Here is a 25,438-nt window from a genome sequence, read left to right as displayed (position 1 = left end):
TTGGGCGGGAAAGGTGAAGTCTGGGTCCTGTTATTTTGGGGGGAAAGGTGAAGGCTTACATGCACAGCCTTGTGACTTACAGACATGATGGGTTTAGATAACGTCCAGCAGCGACGATTTGGATTGGTTGGTGTCCTGTGACGTCATGTTTGGGACCTGTGACGTCATGTTTGGGACCTGTGACGTCATGTTTGGGACCTGTGATGTCATGTTTGGGACCTAGATGTCATGTTTGGGACCTGTGACGTCATGTTTGGGACCTGGATCATATTTATACAAACTTTACCATGGATTCTTACAACGCTTCTCACGGTAAATAGTAAACCAAAAAAAAAAACTTAGTCTTACCAAAACGACCCTTGGTTAGGTTAGGTTTCGATTGGGGGCGTTAGATTAGGTTTGGCTCGGTCGTGCAGTCGACATTACGTCAAATTAGGAACATTTGACTGAACGAATTTTTTTGAGAATTCCTTTTTATATCATAACTAGAATGATCCAGTAACAGGCATCATTAGATCTTCAATAAGGGAAAAAATTAACGTAAGAAGCTTTAAGAATCCATGTATATTACCGTAGTTAAGAGTGAGAATAAAAATCGTACTTACATATAGCTTCAGTAAGGGTGAGAAGCTGTGTCGATCATGGGCCAGTCCAACAGGTAAGATGAATCGCCGCAAAACCTCTGGTGGGTGGTGTAGTGGTGGTAGTGGTGGTGGTGGTAGTGGTGTGTAACAAGAGTCCCCGCCTCACGCTCTACTCTGACCAAAACACGCCTCGCTGTGGGGAGAAAACTGACAATTGTATCTTAAAAGAACTTTAATGGAGGTAAAATGAGACAAAGATGACGACAAAAAAAGACTAAAATGGTTTTAAAATATCTTCCGTATATATTTGTTTATATCAAGCGTGTGTGTGTGTGTGTGTGTGTGTGTGTGTGTGTGTGTGTGTGTGTGTAGTGAGGTGTAGTATCCTGGTATGAAAGTCTGGTACAGTATTGAAGGGAATTTAAAATGAACCAAATGTTACACGTCACTCAAAACACTCGTATAATTATTATTTTTTGCATATGTTTCATGCTGCCTTCTGTCTGCCTCTATCTCTTTTTCTATCTGTATCTGTCTGTCTGTCTGTCTGTCAGTGTGTGTGACCGTGGTACTCCTGATTGAAGGCTCACGAATTCAGTTGCCACGTGCAAAAGTTGTAGCTTCATAATAATCTCTCTACCTCGTATTCTGTCTGTCTATCTGTCTGTCTCTATGTATGTTCTTTTGTCTATCTGTCTGTTCGTCTGTCTGTCTAGTTCAAGAAGCTTATTGACCTCAACACCTCTCTCCTCCTTCTTTCCTCCTTTCTCCTCTCTCCCCTCACGTGTTCCTTGTTGTTTAATGGCTGTCCTCTGAGGGGAGACAGACCCAATAAAGCGCAGTTAGATAGCTGTATTCTGGTGATTCAGATCCGCTACACGAGACAGGTAACCTATATTGCTAACCTTCCTGGAAACTACTTCTATGTTGACTCGATTGTTTGGGATAGATTAGGTTAGGTTAGGTTAGGTTAAGTTAGTTTTGTTGGCTTGGTTAGGTTAGCGGACCTGATCTAAACCCCAGATATAACTTACTTTAATCTATGTAACCTAATCTAAATTAACCTAACATTCTCTTTGAAAAATTAATTGTAAAATAAATGTGTGTGTGTGTGTGTGTGTGTGTGTGTGTGTGTGTGTGTGTGTGTGTGCGTGTGTGTAATAGATTTCTGCCACAATTGTTAACTAAAAAAATCTCACTTGTTTTCTTCCGAATATTCAGCTTCTCTCCTGCATTTAAAGTAAGAGAGAGGAAGAGGCTGACGAGGAGAGGCGAGGTGACGAGTGAGAGGCGAGTGACAGGTGAGGCTGACGAGTGAGAAGTGAGGTTGACGAGTGAGAGGTGAGGCTGACGAGTGAGAAGTGAGGTTGGCGGAGTGAGAAGGAGGCTGACGAGTGAGAGGTGAGGCTGGCGAGGAGAGGCGAGGCTGACGTGAGTGAGAGGCGAGGACAGGTGAGGCTGACGAGTGAGAAGTGAGGCTGGCGAGTGAGAAGGTGAGGCTGACGAGTGAGAGGTGAGGCTGGCAAGTGAGAGGCGAGGCTGACGAGTGAGAAGTAAGGCTGGCGAGTGAGAAGTGAGGCTGACGAGCGAGAGGTGAGGCTGGCGAGTGAGAGGCGAGGCTGACGAGTGAGAGGCGAGGCTGGCGAGCGAGGGTATCTGGGGTGAACACAAGCAGTGGCTGAGGAGCGGAAACTGTCAGGGCATCGTACACATGACTAGCGGAGGTCGCGCCGAATACTGTACACCCACACACACACACACACACACACACACACACACACACACACACACACACACACACACACCCCCACACACACACCAACCTCCCCACACTCACCCTCCCCACACACCAACCCTCCCCACACACCAACCTCCACACACACACACCCACACACTAACCCTCCCCACACCTCACCCTCCCCCACACACTCACCCTCCCCACACACTAACCTCCACACACACACCCCCCCCACACACACCCCCCCACACACACCCACACACACTAACCCCCCACACCTTCACCTCCCCACACACACAACCCCCACACACTAACCCTCCCACACACACACTCACCTCTCCCACAAACACACCCCACACTCACACTACCCCACACACACACACCACCCCCCATACACACCCCCACCCCCACACACTAACCCTCCCACACACACTAACCCCCCACACACACACACTCACTTCCCCACACACACTCTACCCCACACACTCTACCCCCCCACACACACACACACTCCAAGCCTCCCCACACTCACCCCTACCCCACACCCCCACACACCAACCCCAACACACACACACCACCTCCCCCCACCTCACACACCAACCCCACACACACACACCTCCCCCCCACACACACCAACCCCCACACACACACTCACCTCTCCTCAAACACACCCCACACTAACCCCCACACACACACTCCCTCCCCACTCACCCCCCACACACACACCAACCTCCCACACACACACTACCCTCCCACACTCACCTCCCCACACACACAAGATCGTTCCCTCATTCAACATTAAATATTTACCTCAAATATAAAACTATGGATAATCTCTTTCTAATCCCAATATAACCTGTGGATAATCCCAATATAACCTGTGGATAATCCCAATATAACCTGTGGATAATCCCAATATAACCTGTGGATAATCCCAATATAACCTGTGGATAATCCCAATATAACCTGTGGATAATCCCAATATAACCTGTGGATAATCCCAATATAACTCCCTATAACACATCATCATCTTAAGTTAATCCAATTATCTAAATGTACCAACACCTAACGAGTCATTATCGCAACTCTATTTTTCTCAACCTATAGTGATAAACAAAACATTAAGTCATTTTACGCTTGGCTCCGTGTCGGTGGGCGGGCGAACAGACTCTCAGTTGACTATCACGCATCAGTAGTCAAATCAGATCCTATCGCATTGTAAATCTATCGTAAATTTCTTATTTTTTTCTCTTGTGTAAAAATTTAAATGAAAGTTGATTGTAAATTATTTTTTTTTGTCATGGGTGTAAAAAAAAAAGTTGTGTTATTGATGGTATGTGTAAATTATTTTTTGATTTGGTTGTAAAAACGAAAGTGTAAAAATAAGATTGTGTTTGTTATATATTTAATCTATTTACCTGTAAGAGAACACCTGAATAAACCCTCTAATTTGGATAGTGGTTTTATTGTTAGTTGTTTGTAAAAGCTGGTGAATATACCTGTAATAATTAGAGGGGTTTAATTTAATTACTCGTTGAAGACAATAAAATATGATATGATGGGGGGGTGGGGGTAGGGAGATGGGGTGATGGGGATGAGGGGGGGTGAGAGGGGAGGGAAGGATGGGGTAGGGGGAGATGAGGGGAGGTGAGGGGGTGATGATGGGGGGTATTCTCTGAGATACCTTCATGCCTTTGAACATTTTACGCTCACAATGAAGCTTCCGTTAAGTGGAGAGAACAGCCCCTGTAATGGTGAGAGAAGGGGGGGGAGGAGGAGGGGGAAGGGAGGGGTAAAGGGAGGAGGGAGGGGGAGAGGAGGTAAGGAGGGTTAATAAAGTAGAGGAAGAGGTTAACAGCAAAGCAAGAACAGCATAAACAACAACAACCTTTAACAACCACAAAACCCAATTCATAACATCAGTGAGAACAGCATTTTAACAACAGCATGAAGAACAGCATAAGAGCATGGAGAACAGCATAAGAGCATGGAGAACGGCACTTAACAGGAGGAATCTGAAGGGAAAGGTGACATTGTTTTCTACCTGACCTCACCCACCTGGCCCTAATTACCTTAATGGAGTGATTGTTGACACGTGCTGGTTGGTCGACTAGAGAGAGAGAGAGAGAGGGGGGAGAGAGAGAGAGAGAGAGAGAGAGAGAGAGAGAGAGAGAGAGAGAGAGAGCCCAATAGCAGTCATCGTGGTCCGTCTTACAACACGACAGAGGCGCTGCTGTGACGACCACTGACCACAGTAACACTCACCACCCTGAAGGTGTACGGTGACCTCTCTCACACCATCGTCCAGGAGTTAGCATCACCAGACACTCTTCATCGCTCTGGTGGGCTGAGGTGTTGAGCTCAGCCTAAAACAGGACGACATTGACAGATGATTGTGTACTGTAGTGTGGAGGAAGATGGCGAGGGATGGTGGAGGATGATGAGAGGGAAGGTGAGAGGGATGGTGGATGATGAGAGGGATGATGAAGGATGGTGGAGAATGGGGGGAGAGGGATGGTGGAGGATGGGGAGAGGGATGATGAAGGATGGGAGAATGGGGGAGAGAGATGGTGGAGGATGGGGAGAGGGATGATGAGAGGGATAGAGAGGGATGATGATGATGGTGAAGGATGGTGGAGAATGAGGGAGAGGATGGTGAAGATGATGATAATGATGATGATGATGATAATGTTGATGTTTTCCCTCGTCTTCTAAATCATGGTTTAAATGATGAAAGGTAATGAGGTGTGTGTGTGTGTGTGTGTGTGTTTTTATCAGACAATGGTAGACGCGAGGCACATGGTCCTATTAAAAGACACACACACACACACACACACACACACACACACACACACACACACACACACACTAATTAATAAAAACATCCACACACCTGTCCCCCTGCGCAACAAGCGAGGCGCCGGCGTTGCTCAAGACCTCCCGCTGTCGATCATGGGAAACAGGGCGAGGAGGAACGTTCTTGAAGCCTCCCTCCTCCTCCAGGTAGGTGACGCCCTTCATCAACCTGCAGGAGGAAAGAGGAGAGAAAGTTTAATAGCCCTAAGTAATGTAATTGACCCCTGATTAACGAGGTCAGCATACGTGCGAGTCTTATTTTTCCAATTTGTTAACATGAACTAAAAATTTGATCAAGTTTCTCATTAATTAATACTTAGGTAAATTGTTACTAATACCATCGTCAAATTATATCTTCACGCACTTTCCTCACCCTCAACACCCTCGCACCTTTCACTCCAACACCTTCCTCACCTCAATACCTCCCGCACCTTCCTCACCCCAACACCTCCCGCACCTCCCTCACGCCTTCTGTCTCGTGACGTGAAGACTTAATGAACTGTCTTGTGGGATTACCTCTCGAGAAGCTGTTATTGTTATTATTGTTGTTATTATTATTATTGTTATTATTATTATTATTCTTATCATTGGTAATATTACTTTTTGTTATTATTATTGTTTTTTTTTATTATTGTTGTTATTTTGTTGTTATTGCCACACCTATTCTCCTCTTCATCCACTAATACATTCAGAAACTTCTCAGAATATTCTCTCCATCTCTCATTAACTTCTTTTGTCTCTCTATCTCCCAGTAATGTTCACAGGTCCTAACACACACACACACACACACACACACACACACACACACAGTAGCCAGACATATTTAATGTTTACAGAAGCGTATAAAAAGTAGCATATTCTCAGTAAAGAAAGTTGACCTAGTTACATCGCTGGCGGTGGTTTTAGGAGCAACGCGTACACCTGACCACAATCTTCACCATCCTGGCTCACGGGAGTTCTGGTATATACACTAAACCACAATCTGTCACCAAAACTTTTTCTCTTAGATTTTTAAAAACGTTTCCATCCCGTCATCAAGAGGTTGTTTTTTGATCTCAGGTAAAATATAATGATATCCTGGATTAGTAGTGTGTGTGTGTGTGTTTGTGTGGAACTACCTGACCCACACACACACACACACACACACGCACACACTGTTTTTGCTAGCTCATAATACAACAGTGTGTGTGTGTGTGTGTGTGTGTGTGTGTGTGTGTGTGTGTGTGTGTGTGTGTGTGTGTGTGTGTGTGTGTGTGAGGGTGTTGATTGTTGTTCTAAAAGTCCAATAATAATGCCGACTTGAGGATGTAAACAAACACGTGTCGGTGTGTTTGTTTGGCTTGTCTACACTTGTCTCAGTATGTTGTTACCATTGTCTTGTGTCACTCTCTATAATGTCTTCTCTTATTTGAGGTTTCTATCGTCTTCCTCCCCACATGAGAGAGAGAGAGAGAGAGAGAGAGAGAGAGAGAGAGAGAGAGAAGAGAGAGAGAGAGAGAGAGAGAGAGAGAGAGAGAGAGAGAGAGCCACCAATCAATAAACCCCCCTAACTACTCACTAACCAATCACGTCACGCCCACTCTAAACGCAGAACTATGCTATTAAACATATTTAATTCCTATGATAATTACTTCAAGGACTCAATTGGCAACCTTGGTATCCACAGGAATCCGCTTATTGCACTTGTCTGTGTTTTATCCCACATGCGGATATGGAAGAGAAGAGGAGTGAGAGCAGAGAAGAGAAGAAATAGGAGGAGGAGGAGGAGGAAGATAAGGGCACCGTTTGATGACCCTTGGAGTGAAAGCTAAATATACAGAGAATGATAAACCCCCAAAAGTGACGTTTATTTAGGGCTCCCTTCAATGGGTGTTCAGGAGCCATGATTTAACCCAAATCTTTCTCTCTAGTAACCCCAAAGTCAACAACGTACCTGTCTCTCCACACACACACACACACACACACACACACACACACCACACACACACACACACACAAAGAAAGCTGGACAATTGTAAAACTCAAGTCTATAATTATTCTTGTGTTTTTTTTTCCTCCTAACATTTCCAAATAAAGTGAAAATAAAGAGATTAAGGAGAAGTAAAATTATGAGGAATTATTTATTTTCATTTTTCAATTCAGGGAAAAATAAATTATCCTTTGTACATAAGACAACTGTAAACATGTAAGGGAAAAGTGAGTAAAGTTGAGGTTGAATTTCTCATTCCCTGTTTTCCTTCAACTAGTAAATGTTACCCTACAATATTTCCCATAAAAGGAGGGGGAAGGGGGGAGGGGTGGGGAGATGGGGAGAGGGTGGGGAGATGGGGAGAGGTGGGGAGAGGGTGGGAGGGGGAAACGACAGGAGAGGGGTGAGAGGGAGGGTATAACTACAATACTTCAACTACCAAGGAATCATTAAGTATCAACCCACAAACAAGTCTTAGTACAGTATCTTAATAACAAACACACACAACACACACACACACACACACACACACACACACACACACACACACACACACACACACACACACACACACACACACACACCTCTTAAACCATTCCTTCGCTACATCTACTTAAACGTGGCACTAACTCCTAGCCTTAAGGGACACCACAAAGAGATTACTGTCCTCTAGTCATGAAAGAGGCAACACCATCTTACTTTAGGGTTGTGATGTGGTCTCCTCCGCCCCCAGATGTAAACAAAACAGGTTATCCTCATCAGTGTGGTACTCCTTGACCAAATGTTGAGTGGAGGATGACCTGGAAACCCCACCACAAGGACGAGGTAAGATGGTTGGACATGACTAGACGGACCTGTCACAGCCAGTCCAATACCCTTGTGTCATTTCCGGGTGTGTCGTGGTCTACAGACGAAAGTTTCTGGGTGTGGTGTGTGTGTGTGTGTCTACCATCCTCCACCACCACCCCTACACCCACCCACGAACACCAACTACCTATGACCTTTTCGTTACCATTAACTAGGTAGTCAGGTCACCTTGACAAACAGCGCCTAACTATGCCCAAAGCTTCCAAAATAACTACTTCTTACATTCAAACTTTTATTGTTAGCGTAAGAGCCAAGAGTCCCCAGTAAGACAGCTTAGTTTCATCTTTAGCTTCCCCAGCAACAAGAAAGCTTACAGTGATATCTTAAGCGTCCCCTTCAACAATAAAGTTTAGTTATATCTCAAGCGTCCCCAACAAGAAAGCTTAGTGCTATTTCAAGAGCCAAGAGTTTCAGCAAATAGAAAGCTTAGCGTTATCTCAAGCGTCCCCAGCAACAAGAATGCTTAGTTTCATCTTAAGCGTCCCCAGCAATAAGAAAGCTTAGTGGTATTCTTAGCTTCCCCAGCAACATGAAAGCTTAGTGTTATCTTAAGCGTTCCCAGCAACAAGAGAGCTTACAGTATCATCTTAAGCGTCCCCAACAGCAAGAAAGCTTAATGTTATCTCAAGAGCCAAGAGTCCCCAGTTACAAGAAAGCTTAGTGTTATCTTAAGCGTCCCCAGCAACAAGAAAGCTTAGTGTTATCTTCAGAGCTAAGAGTCTCCCCAGCTTGAGGAGTGAGTCACTTATGAATGATGTAAACAAAACAGTTATTATTATTCTGATCACAGAGAGCTGCCAGAGGTGGTGTCCAGGTGGGGAGACAATGGTGGTGAAAGCTGCCCCGATGACTCTCTCCCCTCCCCCACCCCCCTCTCATCTCCACTCCTCTCCCACCCTCTCTATTCTCTCCCCACCCCTCTCTTCCACACCCTCCTCCTCTCTCCTCCACAGCCTCCACCCCCTATCTCCCTCCTCTCCCCACCCCTCTATCTCCCTCCTCCCTCTCCCCCTCCACAGCCTCCCTCCACCCCCTCTATCTCCCTCCCTCCCCACCCCTATCTCCCTCCCTCTCCACCCCTGATTACTCTCTACCCTCCCAAACCCCCTCTTTCTTACCTCCCTGTCTCCGTCTCCCCTTTACCTCCCATCCCCTACCCTACTCCCCTACCCATCTCTCACACTTATGGTTCATACCTTAACTCCCCTGACACAAACACATACAAACACACACAAACACACACACACACACAAACACACACATACAAACACACACACACACACACACACACACACTTCAAATATATTTCTTGTATCTAAACTAATTTCTTATTTATGTACAACAGAACACAAACATTCGGAATAAACTTATCTATAAATCGTGAGTTGTTAGATTAGTTTTCTTAAAAAATTAATAACCAAAAAAATTAAAATCATCATAAAAAACACCATAAAAAGTAAAAAAATGAAACTTAAAACTAAAAAATAATAGAGTTAAAAAATATTCCCCCCAAAACATGTAGAGTACGTGAAGGTGTTTCCGTCTTCTGGGTACACATATTTGTCTGGTGTTATTCTCTCCGTAATATTTCCTTATTGTTAAGTTTAATTCATATTTTTCTTTCTCTCCAGGTGTATCTCTGCGGGTCTCTTACTGTCCGTTTGTCTGACAATTTATGTGTGTGTGTGTGTGTGTGTGTGTGTGTGTGTGTGGGTAAATGATATGTGTGTGTGTGTGTATTTATCTGTGATGGTGGTAAGTGATGTGTGTGTGTGTGTGTGTGTGTGTGTGTGTGTGTGTGTGTGTGTGTGTGTGTGTGTGTGGGTAATGTATGTGTGTGTGTGTGTATTTATTGTGATGGTGTGTGTGTATGTGTGTGTGTGTGTGTCACCTCGAGGCCCACGTCCCACCCCCCAGGCAGTGTACTCACCCCGAAGTGTTATTGACTCTGCTCTGTGTACGTACAATCATGACTGTCTGGTGGACATATAAATGTCTCTGTGTACGTAAAATCATGACTGGTCCCAACACCACCAACCACCCATCACGACGCCACAAACAAACAAACAAACAAACAAAAGAAATCCTCCATTTAACGGACTATGGAAAAGAAGTCCGTTATATCGAGGGACCATTTAATACCTCCATTTAACGGACTATGGAAAAGAAGTCCGTTATAAGGAGGTTTCCCTATATACAGAACCTTAAATAGTGGATAACTATTTACAGATCAATATAAATAAACAAGTAAAAATTAAGTGTAAAAAATGAAACCAATAATTATAAATAAATCAATAACTAAAGACATTGATAAATAACATATAATAAAATAATAAATTGATAAAAACAAACTAAAGATAAATGAGATTAATCAAATAAATAAATAAATAATATACTGACAAACACACGAATAACACAAGAAAATAACCACAACTAAATCACTTAATAAAAACGAAATATATTTAAAACTGAATGAAAATACAAACACAAGATGAGGGAAAAATAAAAAATAATGGAAATAATAGCAATAACAACACACACACACACACACACACACACACACACACACACACACACACACACACATCTGTCTCTGATAATTAAAAAAAATGAATCAGGAATAATCAGAACAAGACAGAACTTAAATTCATTAGCCATAACAATTATTTTGGTGTCCCTCTAATAACAAGTTGGTCATGGCCTCACAGATAACTATGATGTGTTGTAGACAGAATCACCCACAAGTGTTGATGATAGGTGTTGGGGAAGGTGGGGAGAGGAGGGGGCAGGAGGGGTATGGAAGGGTGGAGGGTGAGGGAGAGGAAGCAGGTGGGGAGAGGAGGGGGCATTTGTTGCTTGTTTCCACCAGGCCAGGGGGGGGGGGGGGAGGGAGAGAGAGAGAGAGAGAGAGAGAGAGAGAGAGAGAGACTAAAAGACGTATTGTTAGAAGGAACGACAGAGAGGCAGATAGACAGACATACAGACTGAAAGATCCACACACAAACACAGGGCGAGTAAAGAGAGCGAGAGAAAGAAAGACCAGAGATCGAGCGACGAGAGAGAGAAAGAGAAAGAAAGAGAGAGCGAGAAAGAGTTGGGGCAGTGGTATAAATACTGAGGGTGGCTGAGAACCCCACTCTGTACTGAGGCACCGCCCCACCAACACCACCAGACACACACAAGGAGCAGCGGACGCTCACCCAGAAGGACGTCACCCCCACCGTCCACGAACACCACGGATGGAGTCTTTCCCAACCCTGAACTTGATCTTGAGTCAGTGAGTGGAGGTGTTAGCTGGTGAACTTGAACACGTTGCAACTCGCTCAAATACGAGATCCTCATTAAGATATAACACACCCAGACGTTTATTCCCGTAACTATTTATGACTTTACTGCGACAGAGACTTGAGGATTGACGGTGTTGTGAAGATACTTGTAGTCACCTGGACGGTTGATATAGACATAAGTGACCTCAGTTTTACCGTAATACCAGACGAGAAGTGGTATTACCTACACCTAAACCTGCCGGAGATTTCAACTGGGAGGCAAACAGTGATCTGGCGAGTGCAAGCAGCAACTACACCACCACTAGCACCACCACTAGCACCACCACTAGCACCACCACTAGCACCACCACTAGCACCACCATGAAGGTCCTGATTATTTTACCCCTTCTGTTTGGTAAGTGTTTATGTGTATTTACAATATTATAAAACCTTCGAATTTATGTCATCTCAGCAGGTACGACTTGGTAATAATCAGCAGGTCCTGGGTAATAAGCAGGAAGTTCTACTCAGGGATGTGCAACAGAGGAAGGGAAGGAAGGGTAAGGCCTTGATAACCTCGACTCTATATATTACCATTACATGATTTACTGTTTGATCTGAAGAAGTGTGTTTACTGTCAGTCGTGAGGGTCTTCTGTAACGCTATAATACAGATAGTCACTCTCCTCACTCGCTGTAATTCAATAGAGATTCAAAAAGGTTCAAAGTTCTCACGGTATTGATATTAGGGGTCTGTGTGTGTATGTGTGTGTGTCTGTGTGTGTGTGTGGCAGTGTGTGTAGGGATATGTGTGTATTTGTGTGTCTGTATGTAGGGGTCTGTGTGTGACTGTATGTAGGGGTCTGTGTGTAGAGGTATGTGTGTGTGTATCTGTGTGTAGGGGTCTGTGTATGTGTGTCTGTAGGAGTCCCTTTGTGTGTCTGTGTAGGGGTTTGTATATGTGTGTGTGTGTGTGTGTGTGTGTGTGTGTGTGTGTGTTACGATAATTGCACCGTGTCTATGGACGTAAATAACAGTGTCATGACTCCCTGACCATAATCATATACACAGACGTTAGGTTCGCCCGTCTTGGTCTGAGTGTTTCACGGGGATAAACTATATACTCTACGTTAGTCTGTGTTAAACGGGAGGGTAAATCACGTCACTGTACATAAGATAGAAAATGATCAGTTATTGTTGTAAATTTTCTATGTTTGTGATTGCAATAATACTTTTTTAAATCAATCTGATCAATGAGTTAAGTTTTATTTTTTTTTTTTAACTCATTAGTGATTTAATATAAGTAAAAAAAATAAGTTTTGGTAAATTAATAAAAACTAATAATTTATAATATTATCTTGTTCAATAATTTCAGTTAGTAAGCGTCGCTCTTCTTGACAAACCTATGAAAATTACTTATAAAACAGGACCTTTTTTTTATTAAGAACATATATTTAAAGGTGAACAAATTAAGGAACTCAACGACAAGTATAGAGATTAGGGTTAGGTTAGGTTAGATTAGGTTTGGCTGAGTCAAAGTTATCTCTGAGTCGGTGGTGCAGACCTGCGGTGGCTCCTGTGCTGACTCTAAAGAACCTACTGCGGGGGTCTAAATTTGGCACGATACTATTTTTGGATCCTGTGTGTGTGTATAAGAAAGAGTTGATGATCTTTGGTTCCTCACACACACACACAGGGAGAGAAAGGCTAGACAAACAATATATATATATCAACCTTGAACCCGTGAACTGACCCCTCAAAAGTCAACAGAGAGCTGAAGTTACAACAGCTGCCTCCTGAAGCCACACGTAAAGAAGTTATCTCAGCGTCTTAAAGCAACTTCCACCACACACACACACACACACACACACACACGCGCGCGCACACTATACATTGATTTGCGTGCGAGAACCCCATAAAAAAGTGAGAATTAATCATTGTATACAAATAATATAACCAATGACATGAAACTATCCACAATAAAAACGCAAGACAATAAAACAACATCAATTTGATCATAACAAAGAAACTTGTTATATAGAGTTTTATATAACACACCTTCATACACACACACACACACACACACACACACACACCTCTCAATCACCGACAGACAAACAGACAGACGGCCATCAATCAACATACCAACACATGAAATCATAACAAACATGATAGAGACTACAATACACAAGTGGCGGAGCGAATTGAGTGTAAATATATAAATGGTAAGTCAAGGTGAGAGCAGGTAATGTTATGAAGGTAATTAGTGACGCTAGAGTGACGGCCATACACACACACAAAGAGCATTCAGCTTTGAGGTAGATAATTACTTGGCTAGTTTTGTACGAGGTATTATTTACCTTCAGAAACCTTGAGGAAATAGCTGACTATATTATTGGAGTCGTATATACACGAAGCAAACATCATCACTAATAATAATAATAGAATAATAATAATAATAATAATAATAATATAACAAAAACAACAACAATAATAAATCATCAGAAGCACACATCAACCTTGAACATGACCTACAATACAACTTAAGTGTACAGGTAATTATCTCACGTTATATACCAGTACACATTTACCTGTCCACAATATATAATTAAGTAAATTAACTCCCCCACATAAGAGAGAGAGAGAGAGACAGACAGACAGAGAGAGAGAGTCACAATCAACAGCTAGACGCAATATTATAGGAATTATTAATGGATTGTGTAGGAATTGTTTTTCTTCGTCTCAGTAAGAATTCGAAGAAAAAATGAGAAATCTCAGTTGTGACGTTAATACGAGGTAGGAAGTTCAAGGAGTACCATTACGAGGTCAAGGTGTACCATTACGAGGTCAAGATGTACCATTACGAGGTCAAGATGTACCATTATGAGGTCAAGATGTACCATTATGAGGTCAAGATGTACCATTATGAGGTCAAGATGTACCATTATGAGGTCAAGATGTACCATTATGAGGTTAAGATGTACCATTATGAGGTCAAGATGTACCATTATGAGGTCAAGATGTACCATTATGAGGTCAAGGTGTACCATTATGAGGTCAAGATGTACCATTATGAGGTCAAGATGTGCCATTATGAGGTCAAGATGTACCATTATGAGGTCAAGATGTACCATTGAGGTCAAGGTACCATTACGGTCGAGGTACCAACACGAATAATACAACGATCAGTACCATACGACACCATAAAACAAGGTAAGGTACCATAGACAGTAAATGTATTATCGTGGTACTGACTCAACTCAACCAACACCACACGAAACTAACTGTGTCCTCCTTCCACACACACACACACACACAAACTTCCGCTCTATGCCGTCGGAACAAGGAACAAAAACCTCGGACACCCACACACACACGGTTATAATCCCTGGTATTTTCCAAGACTCGTTTCACTGTTTACACGTTGTGAGGAACCACTCGTGTCAGTCACCACTTCTTGTGAAAGAGGAATTTGAGTCTACCATTAAGTATCAATTTAGTATTAAAAGTAGTAACTTGTGTAATCAGAGAGCTAATGGTGTGTGTGTGTGTGTGTGTGTGTGTGTGTGAGTTGGCTTAAGAGTGATCAAAGTATTCATTATATATCTGATAGACAAATAGAAAAAAAGATAAGATGATCTTGTAGAGCGAGAGAGTCACCAGGACACACACACACACACACACACACACACACACACACACACACACACACACACACACACACACACACACACACACACACACACACACACACACACACACACACACACACACACACACACATACACACACACACACACACACACACCATCTCACCACCACCTGTTGCAGCAGCTAGTGAAAAAAAATACCATCACGTTCACCACCTGTACACCCAATAACAAACTAACTTACTTCCTATATGTATTTATGTATCTAACACCTTCTCCTTATCTACTTCTATCTCTCTATTTTTTTCTTTATCTTCAGTCTGTTTGTATGTCTCTCTTATTTCCGTAATTAGCTGGCGCGCGCGCGCGCGCGTGTGTGTGTGTGTGTGTGTGTGTGTGTGTGTGTCTGTGTGCCTCTCATCTGTCCCACACGCTAATACAATTACTATAAAAAATATATAATATATAATAATTCCATTTCTTATATAACATTTAAAATTACTCTGACACGATATTAAATTTACTATAAAATATAAAAATAAATTACGATGAAATATTTAAAAAAAATAAATATACTTCGTGCAAAAACTTACGCTTATGATACGAGGAAAAATATTCCTTTATACGAAAATACATTCTCAAAAGTAATACAGAATTATATACAATTACGAGAAAAATCATAAGAAAATTTACTTTCCTCAAAAATTATACTAACGATAAGAAGAATTAAGTTTTATACACTAATACGAACATGAAAATTACAACAGAAATTACAACAAGAAATAAGTTTGAAAATGACTATATTTATAAAAAAAAAAGTTCGAATTGCTCTTACAACAGAATAAAAATAAAAGAATAAGCTCTTGTGAGATAAAAGTGTCTTGTTTAAACGATATTTTCACCGTGAAGACAGCCGGAGGGAATGGTGTTATTATGACAAGTAATATATATATATATACGCACGTTACATATGCCTGTATAACTGTTCTGGCTCAGCCTTGCCAGATACATATATAACTAGGCATAACTATACTAAACCAGTATATATATTTTTCCCACAAGTATAACTGTTCTGAGAAAGCTGACGCATAATAGCCTAGCATATTGAGATGGATGAATGGTCCCGTCGGGTACAAGTAGTTGCTTACTGTACGATAACTAGTCTCTCCAGTACAACAATTCCCCAGGTGTACGATAATTTGTCGCCAAAAGAAAGCAGTCAAGCCATACAATAACTTTAGTTTCTCAGTACAAGTTGCCAGATGTACGACGATTAGTGTTAGTCCCATATCTCGACTTACAGCTTCCCTGCCATATAATAATGTGTATTACCTAACGTACGATAACTTTCTCCCTAGAGTACAGCACGTTGTCAGACATAACTTAGTCCCCTGTATACGATATCTTGCCCCGTGTGTACGATAACGTCTCCCCTGTGTACGATAACTTCTCCCCTGTGTACGATAACTTCTCCCCTGTGTACGATTAATTGTCCCGTGTACTATAACTTGTCCCCGATGTAAGATAACTTGTCCCATATGTACGATAACTTGTCTCCTATGCACGATAATTTGGCCCCTTGTAATAACTTGTCCCCAAAATTATAAATAAGTTGTCTGGCTCATAACAAGTTATCTCAATGAATAAGATAACGTGTCCATTAAGTTAACAACAATTGACCTGCCGAGCAAAACTTGGGTCAGTGAGTGTACGATAACTCACTCCCAGACGTACCATTTGAAGCTGTAATACCTTTTATCCGCTCTCTCTATTAAGGTTACTGAACTGCATATCTCACTCTCAATTCGACTATATTTTCTCTTCTCTAGGTCTGCCTGTCTATCCTCTCCTTCCTTTCTCTCTAGGTCTGCCTGTCTATCTGTCTCTCTTCCTTATAAGTACAATTAATGTTGGCATCACTGTCAAACACCCGCCAGCCAATGACTTGAGCGACTCGCATCTCCTTACATGTCCCGCAATAAGAGAGAGAACGAGTCACACGAATCCTGTTATCACCACTACCTCAACGCTTCCATCCACCACCATCTAGTATTTTTCAGTGTAAACGCAGTCAGTCCCGGATACGATCATCAAAATAAAAGTAAAAATGTATAAATCTGTGAAGGGAGACGTTTAGTTGAATATTTTAGGCTTGTAATTCGCTTACAGATTATTATTATTATTATTATTATTATTATTATTATATTTTATAGGTGTAAGATTCTAAACGGGATGGCAACAGATGATTGAATTCCGTGTGAGCTAAATCGCGCCTCATTCGCCAGCTATTTATAATAATAATAATAATAATAATAACAATAATAATAATAATAATAATAATAATAATAATAATAATAATAATAATAATAATAATAATAATAATAATAATAATAATAATAATAATAATAATACCGGGTAATAGTAATAACAATAATAATAATAATGTCTAAGTAATTAATCTCTCATAAAGTTGTCAAAGTTTCGTTTTTTTTTTCTAAGACAGTAGTTGACACAGAGAGGGTATGCAGGACCTTGTTCCTCCTGGGGGGAAAACTGGTTCATGCAAAATCGTACAGTATTTCCTGTGGGTAAGGGGAGTGGCTGGGAAGGAGGGAGTGAGTTTGGGAGAGTGAAAGGGGGTTAGGGAGAGTGGGAGTGGGAGTGAGTGAGTGGGAGGGAGTGAGTGGGAGGGAGTGAGGTAAACGTTCTCTCACGACACTCAGCCACCTGGTCCTACACACACACACACACACTTAACCCCACCACACATACAGTATACTCAAGCCCACACACACACACACACATACTCAGGCCCACCACACACACACACACACACAATGGCAGACAGTCTCCAATATGTGACGACCACAAGACGTATAGCTGTACCTGGATGTGTTGGGCCCCGGGCTGACCATGGTGCCTGGGAGTGGTTGACTCTACTGTACACTGACCTACCCTTGCCTCACCACACCCTGCCCTCACCCACCGTCTTACCTCCTGTCACTAAACCACCCCCTACCCTTAACCACTGCCCCAAGTCACCCCGAACCCTTAATTACTACCCTAATACACCTCCAACCCCAAAAGCCAGCCCTAAACTTTAACCACTGCCCTAAGCCAGCCCTACCTCTAACCCACTGAACTCCTTACCTCTCCCCAAGCCACCTCTGTAGTCTGATTCGCCCTCTCCTCTTCCCCAAGCTGTACTCGTTGTAAGTCTCCTCACTGACCTCCTCCTAACCCACCTACTGTCTCCACTTATCGACTTGCCACAAAAATCACTCACGTCTCCCTGGGGTGTCTTGTAAGTGGTCGAATTAACGATATAAGAGTGTAATACTGTCAAGCGGAACACCGGCTGCTAGCTGTGTTACCACTATAAATATCATCACGCCTGCCTCCAGCACACACACACACATTATATATACTGTAATACTTTCTAGATAACCTTAGTAAACTTATGAAGAGTTACGTCAGTTTATTAATTAACTACAAACTTACATTAAAAGATATTGGGAATTCTTTTTAGTCGCAAAATACTCTCGAATTAAATATCAGATAATGTAAAATATAATTTTTCGCTGCCTAACAACTTCTAGTGTAAGTTTATTGTCAATTTATCCATAAACTGTTAAGTACTTCTATAATATTACCATCAACTTGGTTCTTTGTCACTTACCATTGTTTAAACGACACTTAAATTAACCAGTGATGAAGATTGTCGCTTGTCAGCCAGGCCGGGCGTCTCTTCCTTGGTTTCAGTCATTTTTTTAATAACTTCTTAAGTTCTCTATAAAAGACTTTGCTCCTAAACTGTTTAAGGAGCAACAATCGTCTTCAAAGTTTCCATTAACAAGCTTACACTGACAATTTTACTAACAAGTTGTTGGGAGACTCCTACAGCGTCCACCTGCTGCTCTCACTTGGCGGGAATACTCATTGATCAACTGATCTTCCATTGACCATCGCAAATGTTTTTTAATATATTATAAAGCATAGACATCTGTATGCAGTAAAATAAATTAAAAAAGATATAAAAAAATATAATGATGTCTGCGAATATTTATCTATTTAATTTTCGATTTACAGACTTAAAATATAGATGGTCAATAGATCAGGGATGCTTACACCTTGAGGGAGGTAAACAAGCGTTCCCTCACCCGAGTTCCTATAAATTGTGTTCCCAAAATGCTAGCTCTATATGGTGAACTTTTATATCAATTGTGACTATTGAAGTAGTATAGAAGCCTGATTGATTTAAACACTGTGGAATAACACTTGTCATTAAAACAAACGAAGAAACGGAAGAATTTCTCTCACGCTGACAGTATGGATGACGAGTCCTGACGCGGATGGAACACCCCTGTATGGTCTTTGAATCAGCGACAAGTGACGAGAAACACATATGCTCCTGAAGAATATTTACAAGTTAGTTTTAGGAAGAGGAAGATGGTGGGCGTGCATAAATGCTGCAGTTTTTATATTCATAATGTCTGATGCTTCCGAATTTTTGTGCTGAGAAATATATTTTATTTCTCATACGGTTAGGTTAGGTTAGGTTAGGTTAGGTTAGGTTAGCTTTGAGCGGCAAAATAGCCAATGCTGTCAGCCAATGCTTTCACCGGTAATTTAGCCTGTCAGTCTATTTTTACCGTGACCCGGTATTATGTAATAGTGTAACGTGAAATTAGTTTTTTTTATTAAATATTGTTCATCAAACTACCAACACTGAGGTGTATAAATATCTTAATACATATTATATTATATTTACTGAATTATTTAAGGCCGTGATGAGTAACAGTAAGCGCAGCAGTAGAGTGAAACGAAGGGGGAAAATATAAAGCCTAGTCACTGTATCTGACATGTTTGGGAAATTTTATATTCATTTACTCTTATTATTTTTTTTCGTAACTCATTATACGATTCATATCTCTTTCCTTCGATTAATTTATTACAAAGGTTACAATAAGAAAAGTTAACGTTGCAGCTCTTGTAGAAAATAATTAACATTACCTTATATCCTTGGCCGTTGAGTCAGTTTAAATAGAAAAAAAATGGTATTTACATCTATCCTTTTCATTTTCCTTATTTAACTTGACGCTATTGTTTCATTCTTCTTTGTGTTTTGGATATTCACATAAATTTCCAAATATGAGCAGAATAATCACAGACTTTCCGCCAAACAATACTCTCCCTGTTCTTCCATCACGATCGAACTAGATGTTGAGTGTTATTGTAGGGAGTCTATGGGTCTATGATAATACCCACATGTATGTTTGTATTAATGTATGTGTGTGTGTGTGTGTGTGTATTTACGCGCGCGCGTGTGTATCATAAAAAAAACCCGAAGCAAATCCCCTTTAAATTAAGAGCCGGAACAACGTAGGTTTCAGTTTATAAAACCAGTGTATCATGTATGTGGATGGCCGAGGTCAACACAAGGTCGACCTGAGGCTCTGTACTTGGTCCAACACCCTGCTGGAATGTCCCCTCACACACACACACACACACACACACACACACACACAATACACACACACACACACACACACACACACACACACACACACACACACACACACACACACACACACACACACACACACACACACACACACTACGATAGAGATATTACGTGTAACCATGATGCACACGATTGCATAACCATGACACAATCCTCTCTCAAAATAGTTAATCCAACCAAGAAATTACATTGAAGTTTTCTTTAACGCTTGACTGGTAACCGGGTTCGCCTGACAGCCTCCCCATCCCTCCCTCTCTTTCTCTCTGGCTCAGTCTTTGTGTTTTTTGTGTATCTAGTGAGTTTGTCTATAACTTCATCCTCATATGGTTTACACAGTTCACGTCAGATGTAAAAAAAAAAAACCTCTTTAAATGGCCCGGTGTCCTTAAGGTTACGAGTAGTCTCTTATTGAATTCAGGATCAGAGAAAATAAAACGATAAGAACCAGCGACACACAACACGGTCCCATGAACGCCCTAGGCTGATGTGATGATAGCTGGTTATAGACAATTATAGTGCGGGAATGATAGGTGTGGCGAGGGTGTGTGTGGATGTACTAGCCTTGCGGGTATTGTTAGCTCGGGATTAGTTGTGTGGATAACGTAGCCTATCTCTGATGCGCCTCCTCTTCCTTGCAGCCCCTTCCGAGTCTCCCCTACGATACAGTATCATAGAAAACGGGTACAAGAGACTATTATAATCTGTCTTTATCATTATTATTGTTATTAATATTACTATCAGTTAATAGTAGAGCTTGAGTGTTTCTCTGTCTCTCATTCACACATTTGTAGTTGGAATGCCTGTGCAGTCTGATGGTGTCTGTTGTGTGTGACTGTCTTTGTAGATATGTACGAGCTTGTATGTATGTATGTATGTATGTACGTGTGGTGGGCAAGACGGTCACCGATTACATTCAACCACAAATTTCCTCAACCTTGATTCTCTAAATTTCGAAAAGTTTATTTTTCTCTCACAAACAAAGTAAGACAGAACCTAACTCACTCACTTGACCTAAGGCAAATAAAAGACGTCTAAAATAACACCAGAACTGTATCGAGGCCTTAAGTTGTTTGGAGTACGTCCTTTGAGCACCAGCTAGAGGACAAAAAAATATTCACACAGGTTATTTTATGATGCGGTCGACTGCTTACCGTACCACCAAGGCTTTGTGTCTTCACCTATTAAAATTCACATGAAGATTAGACACCTTAATTTATTTCACCTGATGATAAAACAACCCCAATGATACATGGGTTAGGTTAGGTTAGTGTTAGATTAAGTTAGGTTAGTGTTAGATTAAGTTAGGTTAGTGTTAGATTAAGTTAGGTTAGTGTTAGATTAAGTTAGATTAGTGTTAGATTAACCTAGGTTAGTGTTAGGGTTGTTAATCTTCATGTGATCCTCAAACTCGATCTTTTCACCAAACACAGACCATAGTCACGGTATTCTCTTCACCTCTCCGTCTCACCCTAAGTACAAGTCAATAAAGCTGTATTAAAACAACGAAACGATAATAAGCTCGGAGCAGGTGAGAGCACAGCCAGGGTCATTGTATTGCGGCGACGATGCCAGACGCGCGATGAGTTGCCCGCTGTAGGACGACAGTCGCCCCAGGCCAGAGAAGGGGGGGAGGGAGGGGGGGTGTGGGTGAGGTGGGGGTGAGGACGGGGTGAGGATGGGAGGTTGTTCCATCGTTCACAAGGGTTAATAAGCACATGACGTATTGGTAAATATTGTTGAAGTTCAGTGAATAGATGGTGTGTGTGTGTGTGTGAGTGTGTGTGTGTGTGTGTGTAAGAGAGCGTGTGTGAGCCATCAGTGTAAGGTATTGGTATTCCCACCATTAACAAGGATGGCCCTGAATTGGTTAAGTAGCATATGATAGAAGAAGAAGAGTATCATTCCCATCACAGGCGAAAATCACCCTTGAGTCTGGGCAGGAAAGACGGGTGTTCTCATGACTGACAACAGCCTAAAAAAAAACTCCCCTGTTCACACGAAACCAGCCAACACTTCCATCCTCTCACACACACACACACACACACACACACACACACACACACACACACACACACACACACACACACACACACACACACACACACACACATTTCTCCTCCTCGTTTAGCGTAATCGTCAAAATTGCTGCAAAAAAACCCTCTCACACCCTCCTACAACATCCCCCTCCCATATCCCTGTCCCATACCCTCTCCCATACCCCTTTCCACACCCATCCCACACCCCCTGCCAACACACCCCCTCCCACACCCCACCAACCCCCCTTCCCACCCCCCTCCAACATCCACCCCTTCCACCTTCAACATCCCCACACCTCCCACACCCACCAACACCCCTTCCCACCTCAACATCCCACACCCCACCAACACCTTCCACACACCTAGAGTAGTGTCGTGGAGAAGGTAATTCACTCACTCGTCTCCAGACTCCCCCAAAAAAATCCTGAATAATACATAATATTTTTTCACTAACGGGTTACCAACACGCCCTCTTACGGTAAATGTCTCAATATGTTTCGTAGCTTTTTTTTGTTTTACTCTATTATCATTGTCTCTGGCTTAAGTAAATGAGTCTTAGATGCTTTTATTTTGGCCGTCAGCTTTTTGGCCATCAGCTTTTTTGGCCGTCAGTGTTTTTGGCAGTCAGCTTCTCTGGCCCGTAGCTAAAGTGAACCAGTTAGTTGGGTGCCAGCGTTCTAACCTCTACAATGTGGGGTTGAGAATTTTGACGTGCAGACCATCTCGAGAATCCTGGCTGAGAGAGAGAGAGTTAATTACAGGGATGAACCATGTAGAGATGTCCTCCCCTGTGGTTGAGAACTTACCTTTCTGGGCACTGATTACTACTTCCTTCTCCCTCCTCCCTCGTCGTCTCCCCACCCATCCCTCAATTCCTTACCCCTCACCCCTACCCCCTCTGCACCTGACCCCTTCACCCCCCTCACCCCTACCCCCTCTACCTGACCCCTTACCCCTCACCCCCCCCCTCCTGCACCTGACCCTTACCCCTCCCCAACCCCTCCTGCCCCAGCCCTTACCCCCTCACCCCCACCCTCCTGCACCTGACCTTACCCCTCACCCCTACCCCCTCCTGCACCTGACCCCACCTCACCCCTACCCCCCTCCTGCACCTGACCCTTACCCCTCACCCCTACCCCTCCTGCACCGACCCTTACCCTCACCCCCACCCCCTCCTGCACCTGACCCTTACCCTCACCCCTACCTCCTGCACCTGACCCTTACCCCTCACCCCTACCCCCTCCTGCACCTGACCTTACCCCTCACCCCTACCCTCCTGCCTGACCTCGCTGGAATCATCTTACGATAATTATTTTTCCTCTTCCAACAAATCATCTTAATCACAGCATAGAGATCAATATCAAAATGGCGTCCATGTTGCACTGAGACTATATCCTACACTAGATACGTCATTTTCTCGTCTTTAAAGATGAGGACGAGTTTAAGGGCCGCAAGACTCCTGAGACTGGACGGAAAGTGGCTGGATCTGTTTCATGGTTTTTGTATCTGTCTTGATTACCAGGTAAGAACTCTGCTGCCCAACGGTAACTGTGTGTGTGTGTGTGTGTGTGTGTGTGTGTGTGTGTGTGTGTGTGTGTGTGTGTGTGTGTGTGTGTGTGGATCGTTCCTTGGCGTAGTATGGTGTTAGCATGTTCGCCTCGCAAGCGAGTGGACCCAGGTTCGATCCCCGGGTAGGGTGAAACTATGGGCAAGTTTCTTTACGCCATTTGCCTCTGTCTACCCAGCAGTAATTGGGGACCTGGATGTTAATCGATTTGCGGATCGCATTCCGGGGTACTGGTTAGCCAGTGCAGTTGGCGAGTTGTCCGGTCTTCTCGGACTATTCCTTGACACTGGGGCATGCAACTCGTTAACTTAGGGTGTGGTTGTTGTGTTGGCGACAACTTCTACACCTTAAATAAATTCACGCCTAGGTGGCCCTAGAGCCAGCCATCCTCGTTACACGTGGGGCAATAGTATGTGTTGTGTGTGTAGCGGGTGTTAATTCACTCCTGCCTAACATTAAGTACCGTTACACATGTACAGCTCTTATACCGATACAACACAACACTGAAGGCAAGAGACGTATTATTTATGAATCAATTTACCTTATTACTGTAATGTTATATTTTCATTAGGTTATATATTATTAATTGTCTTAACATATAGTAAAATAAACTGATAATAAAGGTTGTATGTCCATTAATCTTTACATTCGCTAATATTTGTCCCTGGGAATTTAAAACGAATTCGATACTTCCATATGTCTGTGTGTCCGTCTGTCTTTCCGTCTGAACTTGCGTGTGTGAGTCCGCCAGTACCAGCTGGGTCAGAGAGTAGAAGAGAAACTGACCCAGGAAGTACTTGCAGGAGACTGGTGTGTGTGTGTGTGTGTGTTTTGTGTCTGTAAGTGTATTTCTATGTATGTGTGTGTGTGTGTGTGTTTTGTGTCTGTAAGTGTATTTCTATGTATGTGTGTGTGTATGTGTGTAAATTTGCACAGGTGGAGGTGGATGTGTACATGTGGGTGTCAGTGTGTACGTTTGTGGAGGGGGGGTGTACAGTGAGTGAGGAGGTGCTCTGCTGACCCACTCATGCTAACACTTGATAAATGTGTTGATTAATTCACCACCTCAAGAAACAACACACCATCTCTCTGTATCTATCTATCTGTGATTCTCAGTCTGTCAACAAAAGCCTAAACCCAAGTAATATGTTGTCCCTGTGTGCTGTGTGTGTGTGTGTGTGTGTGTGTGTGTGTGTGTGTGTGTGTATCAATACCTCTTCTTACACTTCCACTGCTTCAAAAATACAAGTAAAAAATAGGAAAATGGCGATGAAAATAATGTTAAAGGTTAATGCCCTTGTACACAGCATCAGGGAAACTCCAGGCGTGAATACTCTCTCTGTGTGTTTGTCTGTCAAGCTGAGGTACAAAAAAGAAGAAAT

General features: G+C 42.5%; 1 protein-coding gene across 1 annotated transcript in view; it reads left to right on the top strand.

Annotated features, from left to right (window-relative positions):
- Window positions 1–11,160: 11,160 nt before the first annotated feature.
- LOC121868732 (serine protease inhibitor dipetalogastin-like) overlaps window positions 11,161–25,438 on the top strand; it is a 47,311-nt gene continuing 33,033 nt past the window's right edge. Inside the window, exon 1 of the mRNA XM_042369600.1 lies at window positions 11,161–11,695. Within this exon, the coding sequence (XP_042225534.1) occupies window positions 11,662–11,695 (34 nt within the window). The 5' untranslated portion in view covers window positions 11,161–11,661. The remainder of the gene's footprint in view (window positions 11,696–25,438) is intronic.

The sequence above is a fragment of the Homarus americanus genome, unplaced genomic scaffold (assembly GCF_018991925.1).
Source record: "Homarus americanus isolate GMGI-L3 unplaced genomic scaffold, GMGI_Hamer_2.0 scaffold30535, whole genome shotgun sequence".
Classification (NCBI taxonomy): Eukaryota; Metazoa; Arthropoda; class Malacostraca; order Decapoda; family Nephropidae; genus Homarus; species Homarus americanus.
The sequence above is the reverse complement of the archived record's forward strand: the minus strand, read 5'-3'. Positions and strand labels throughout refer to the sequence as shown.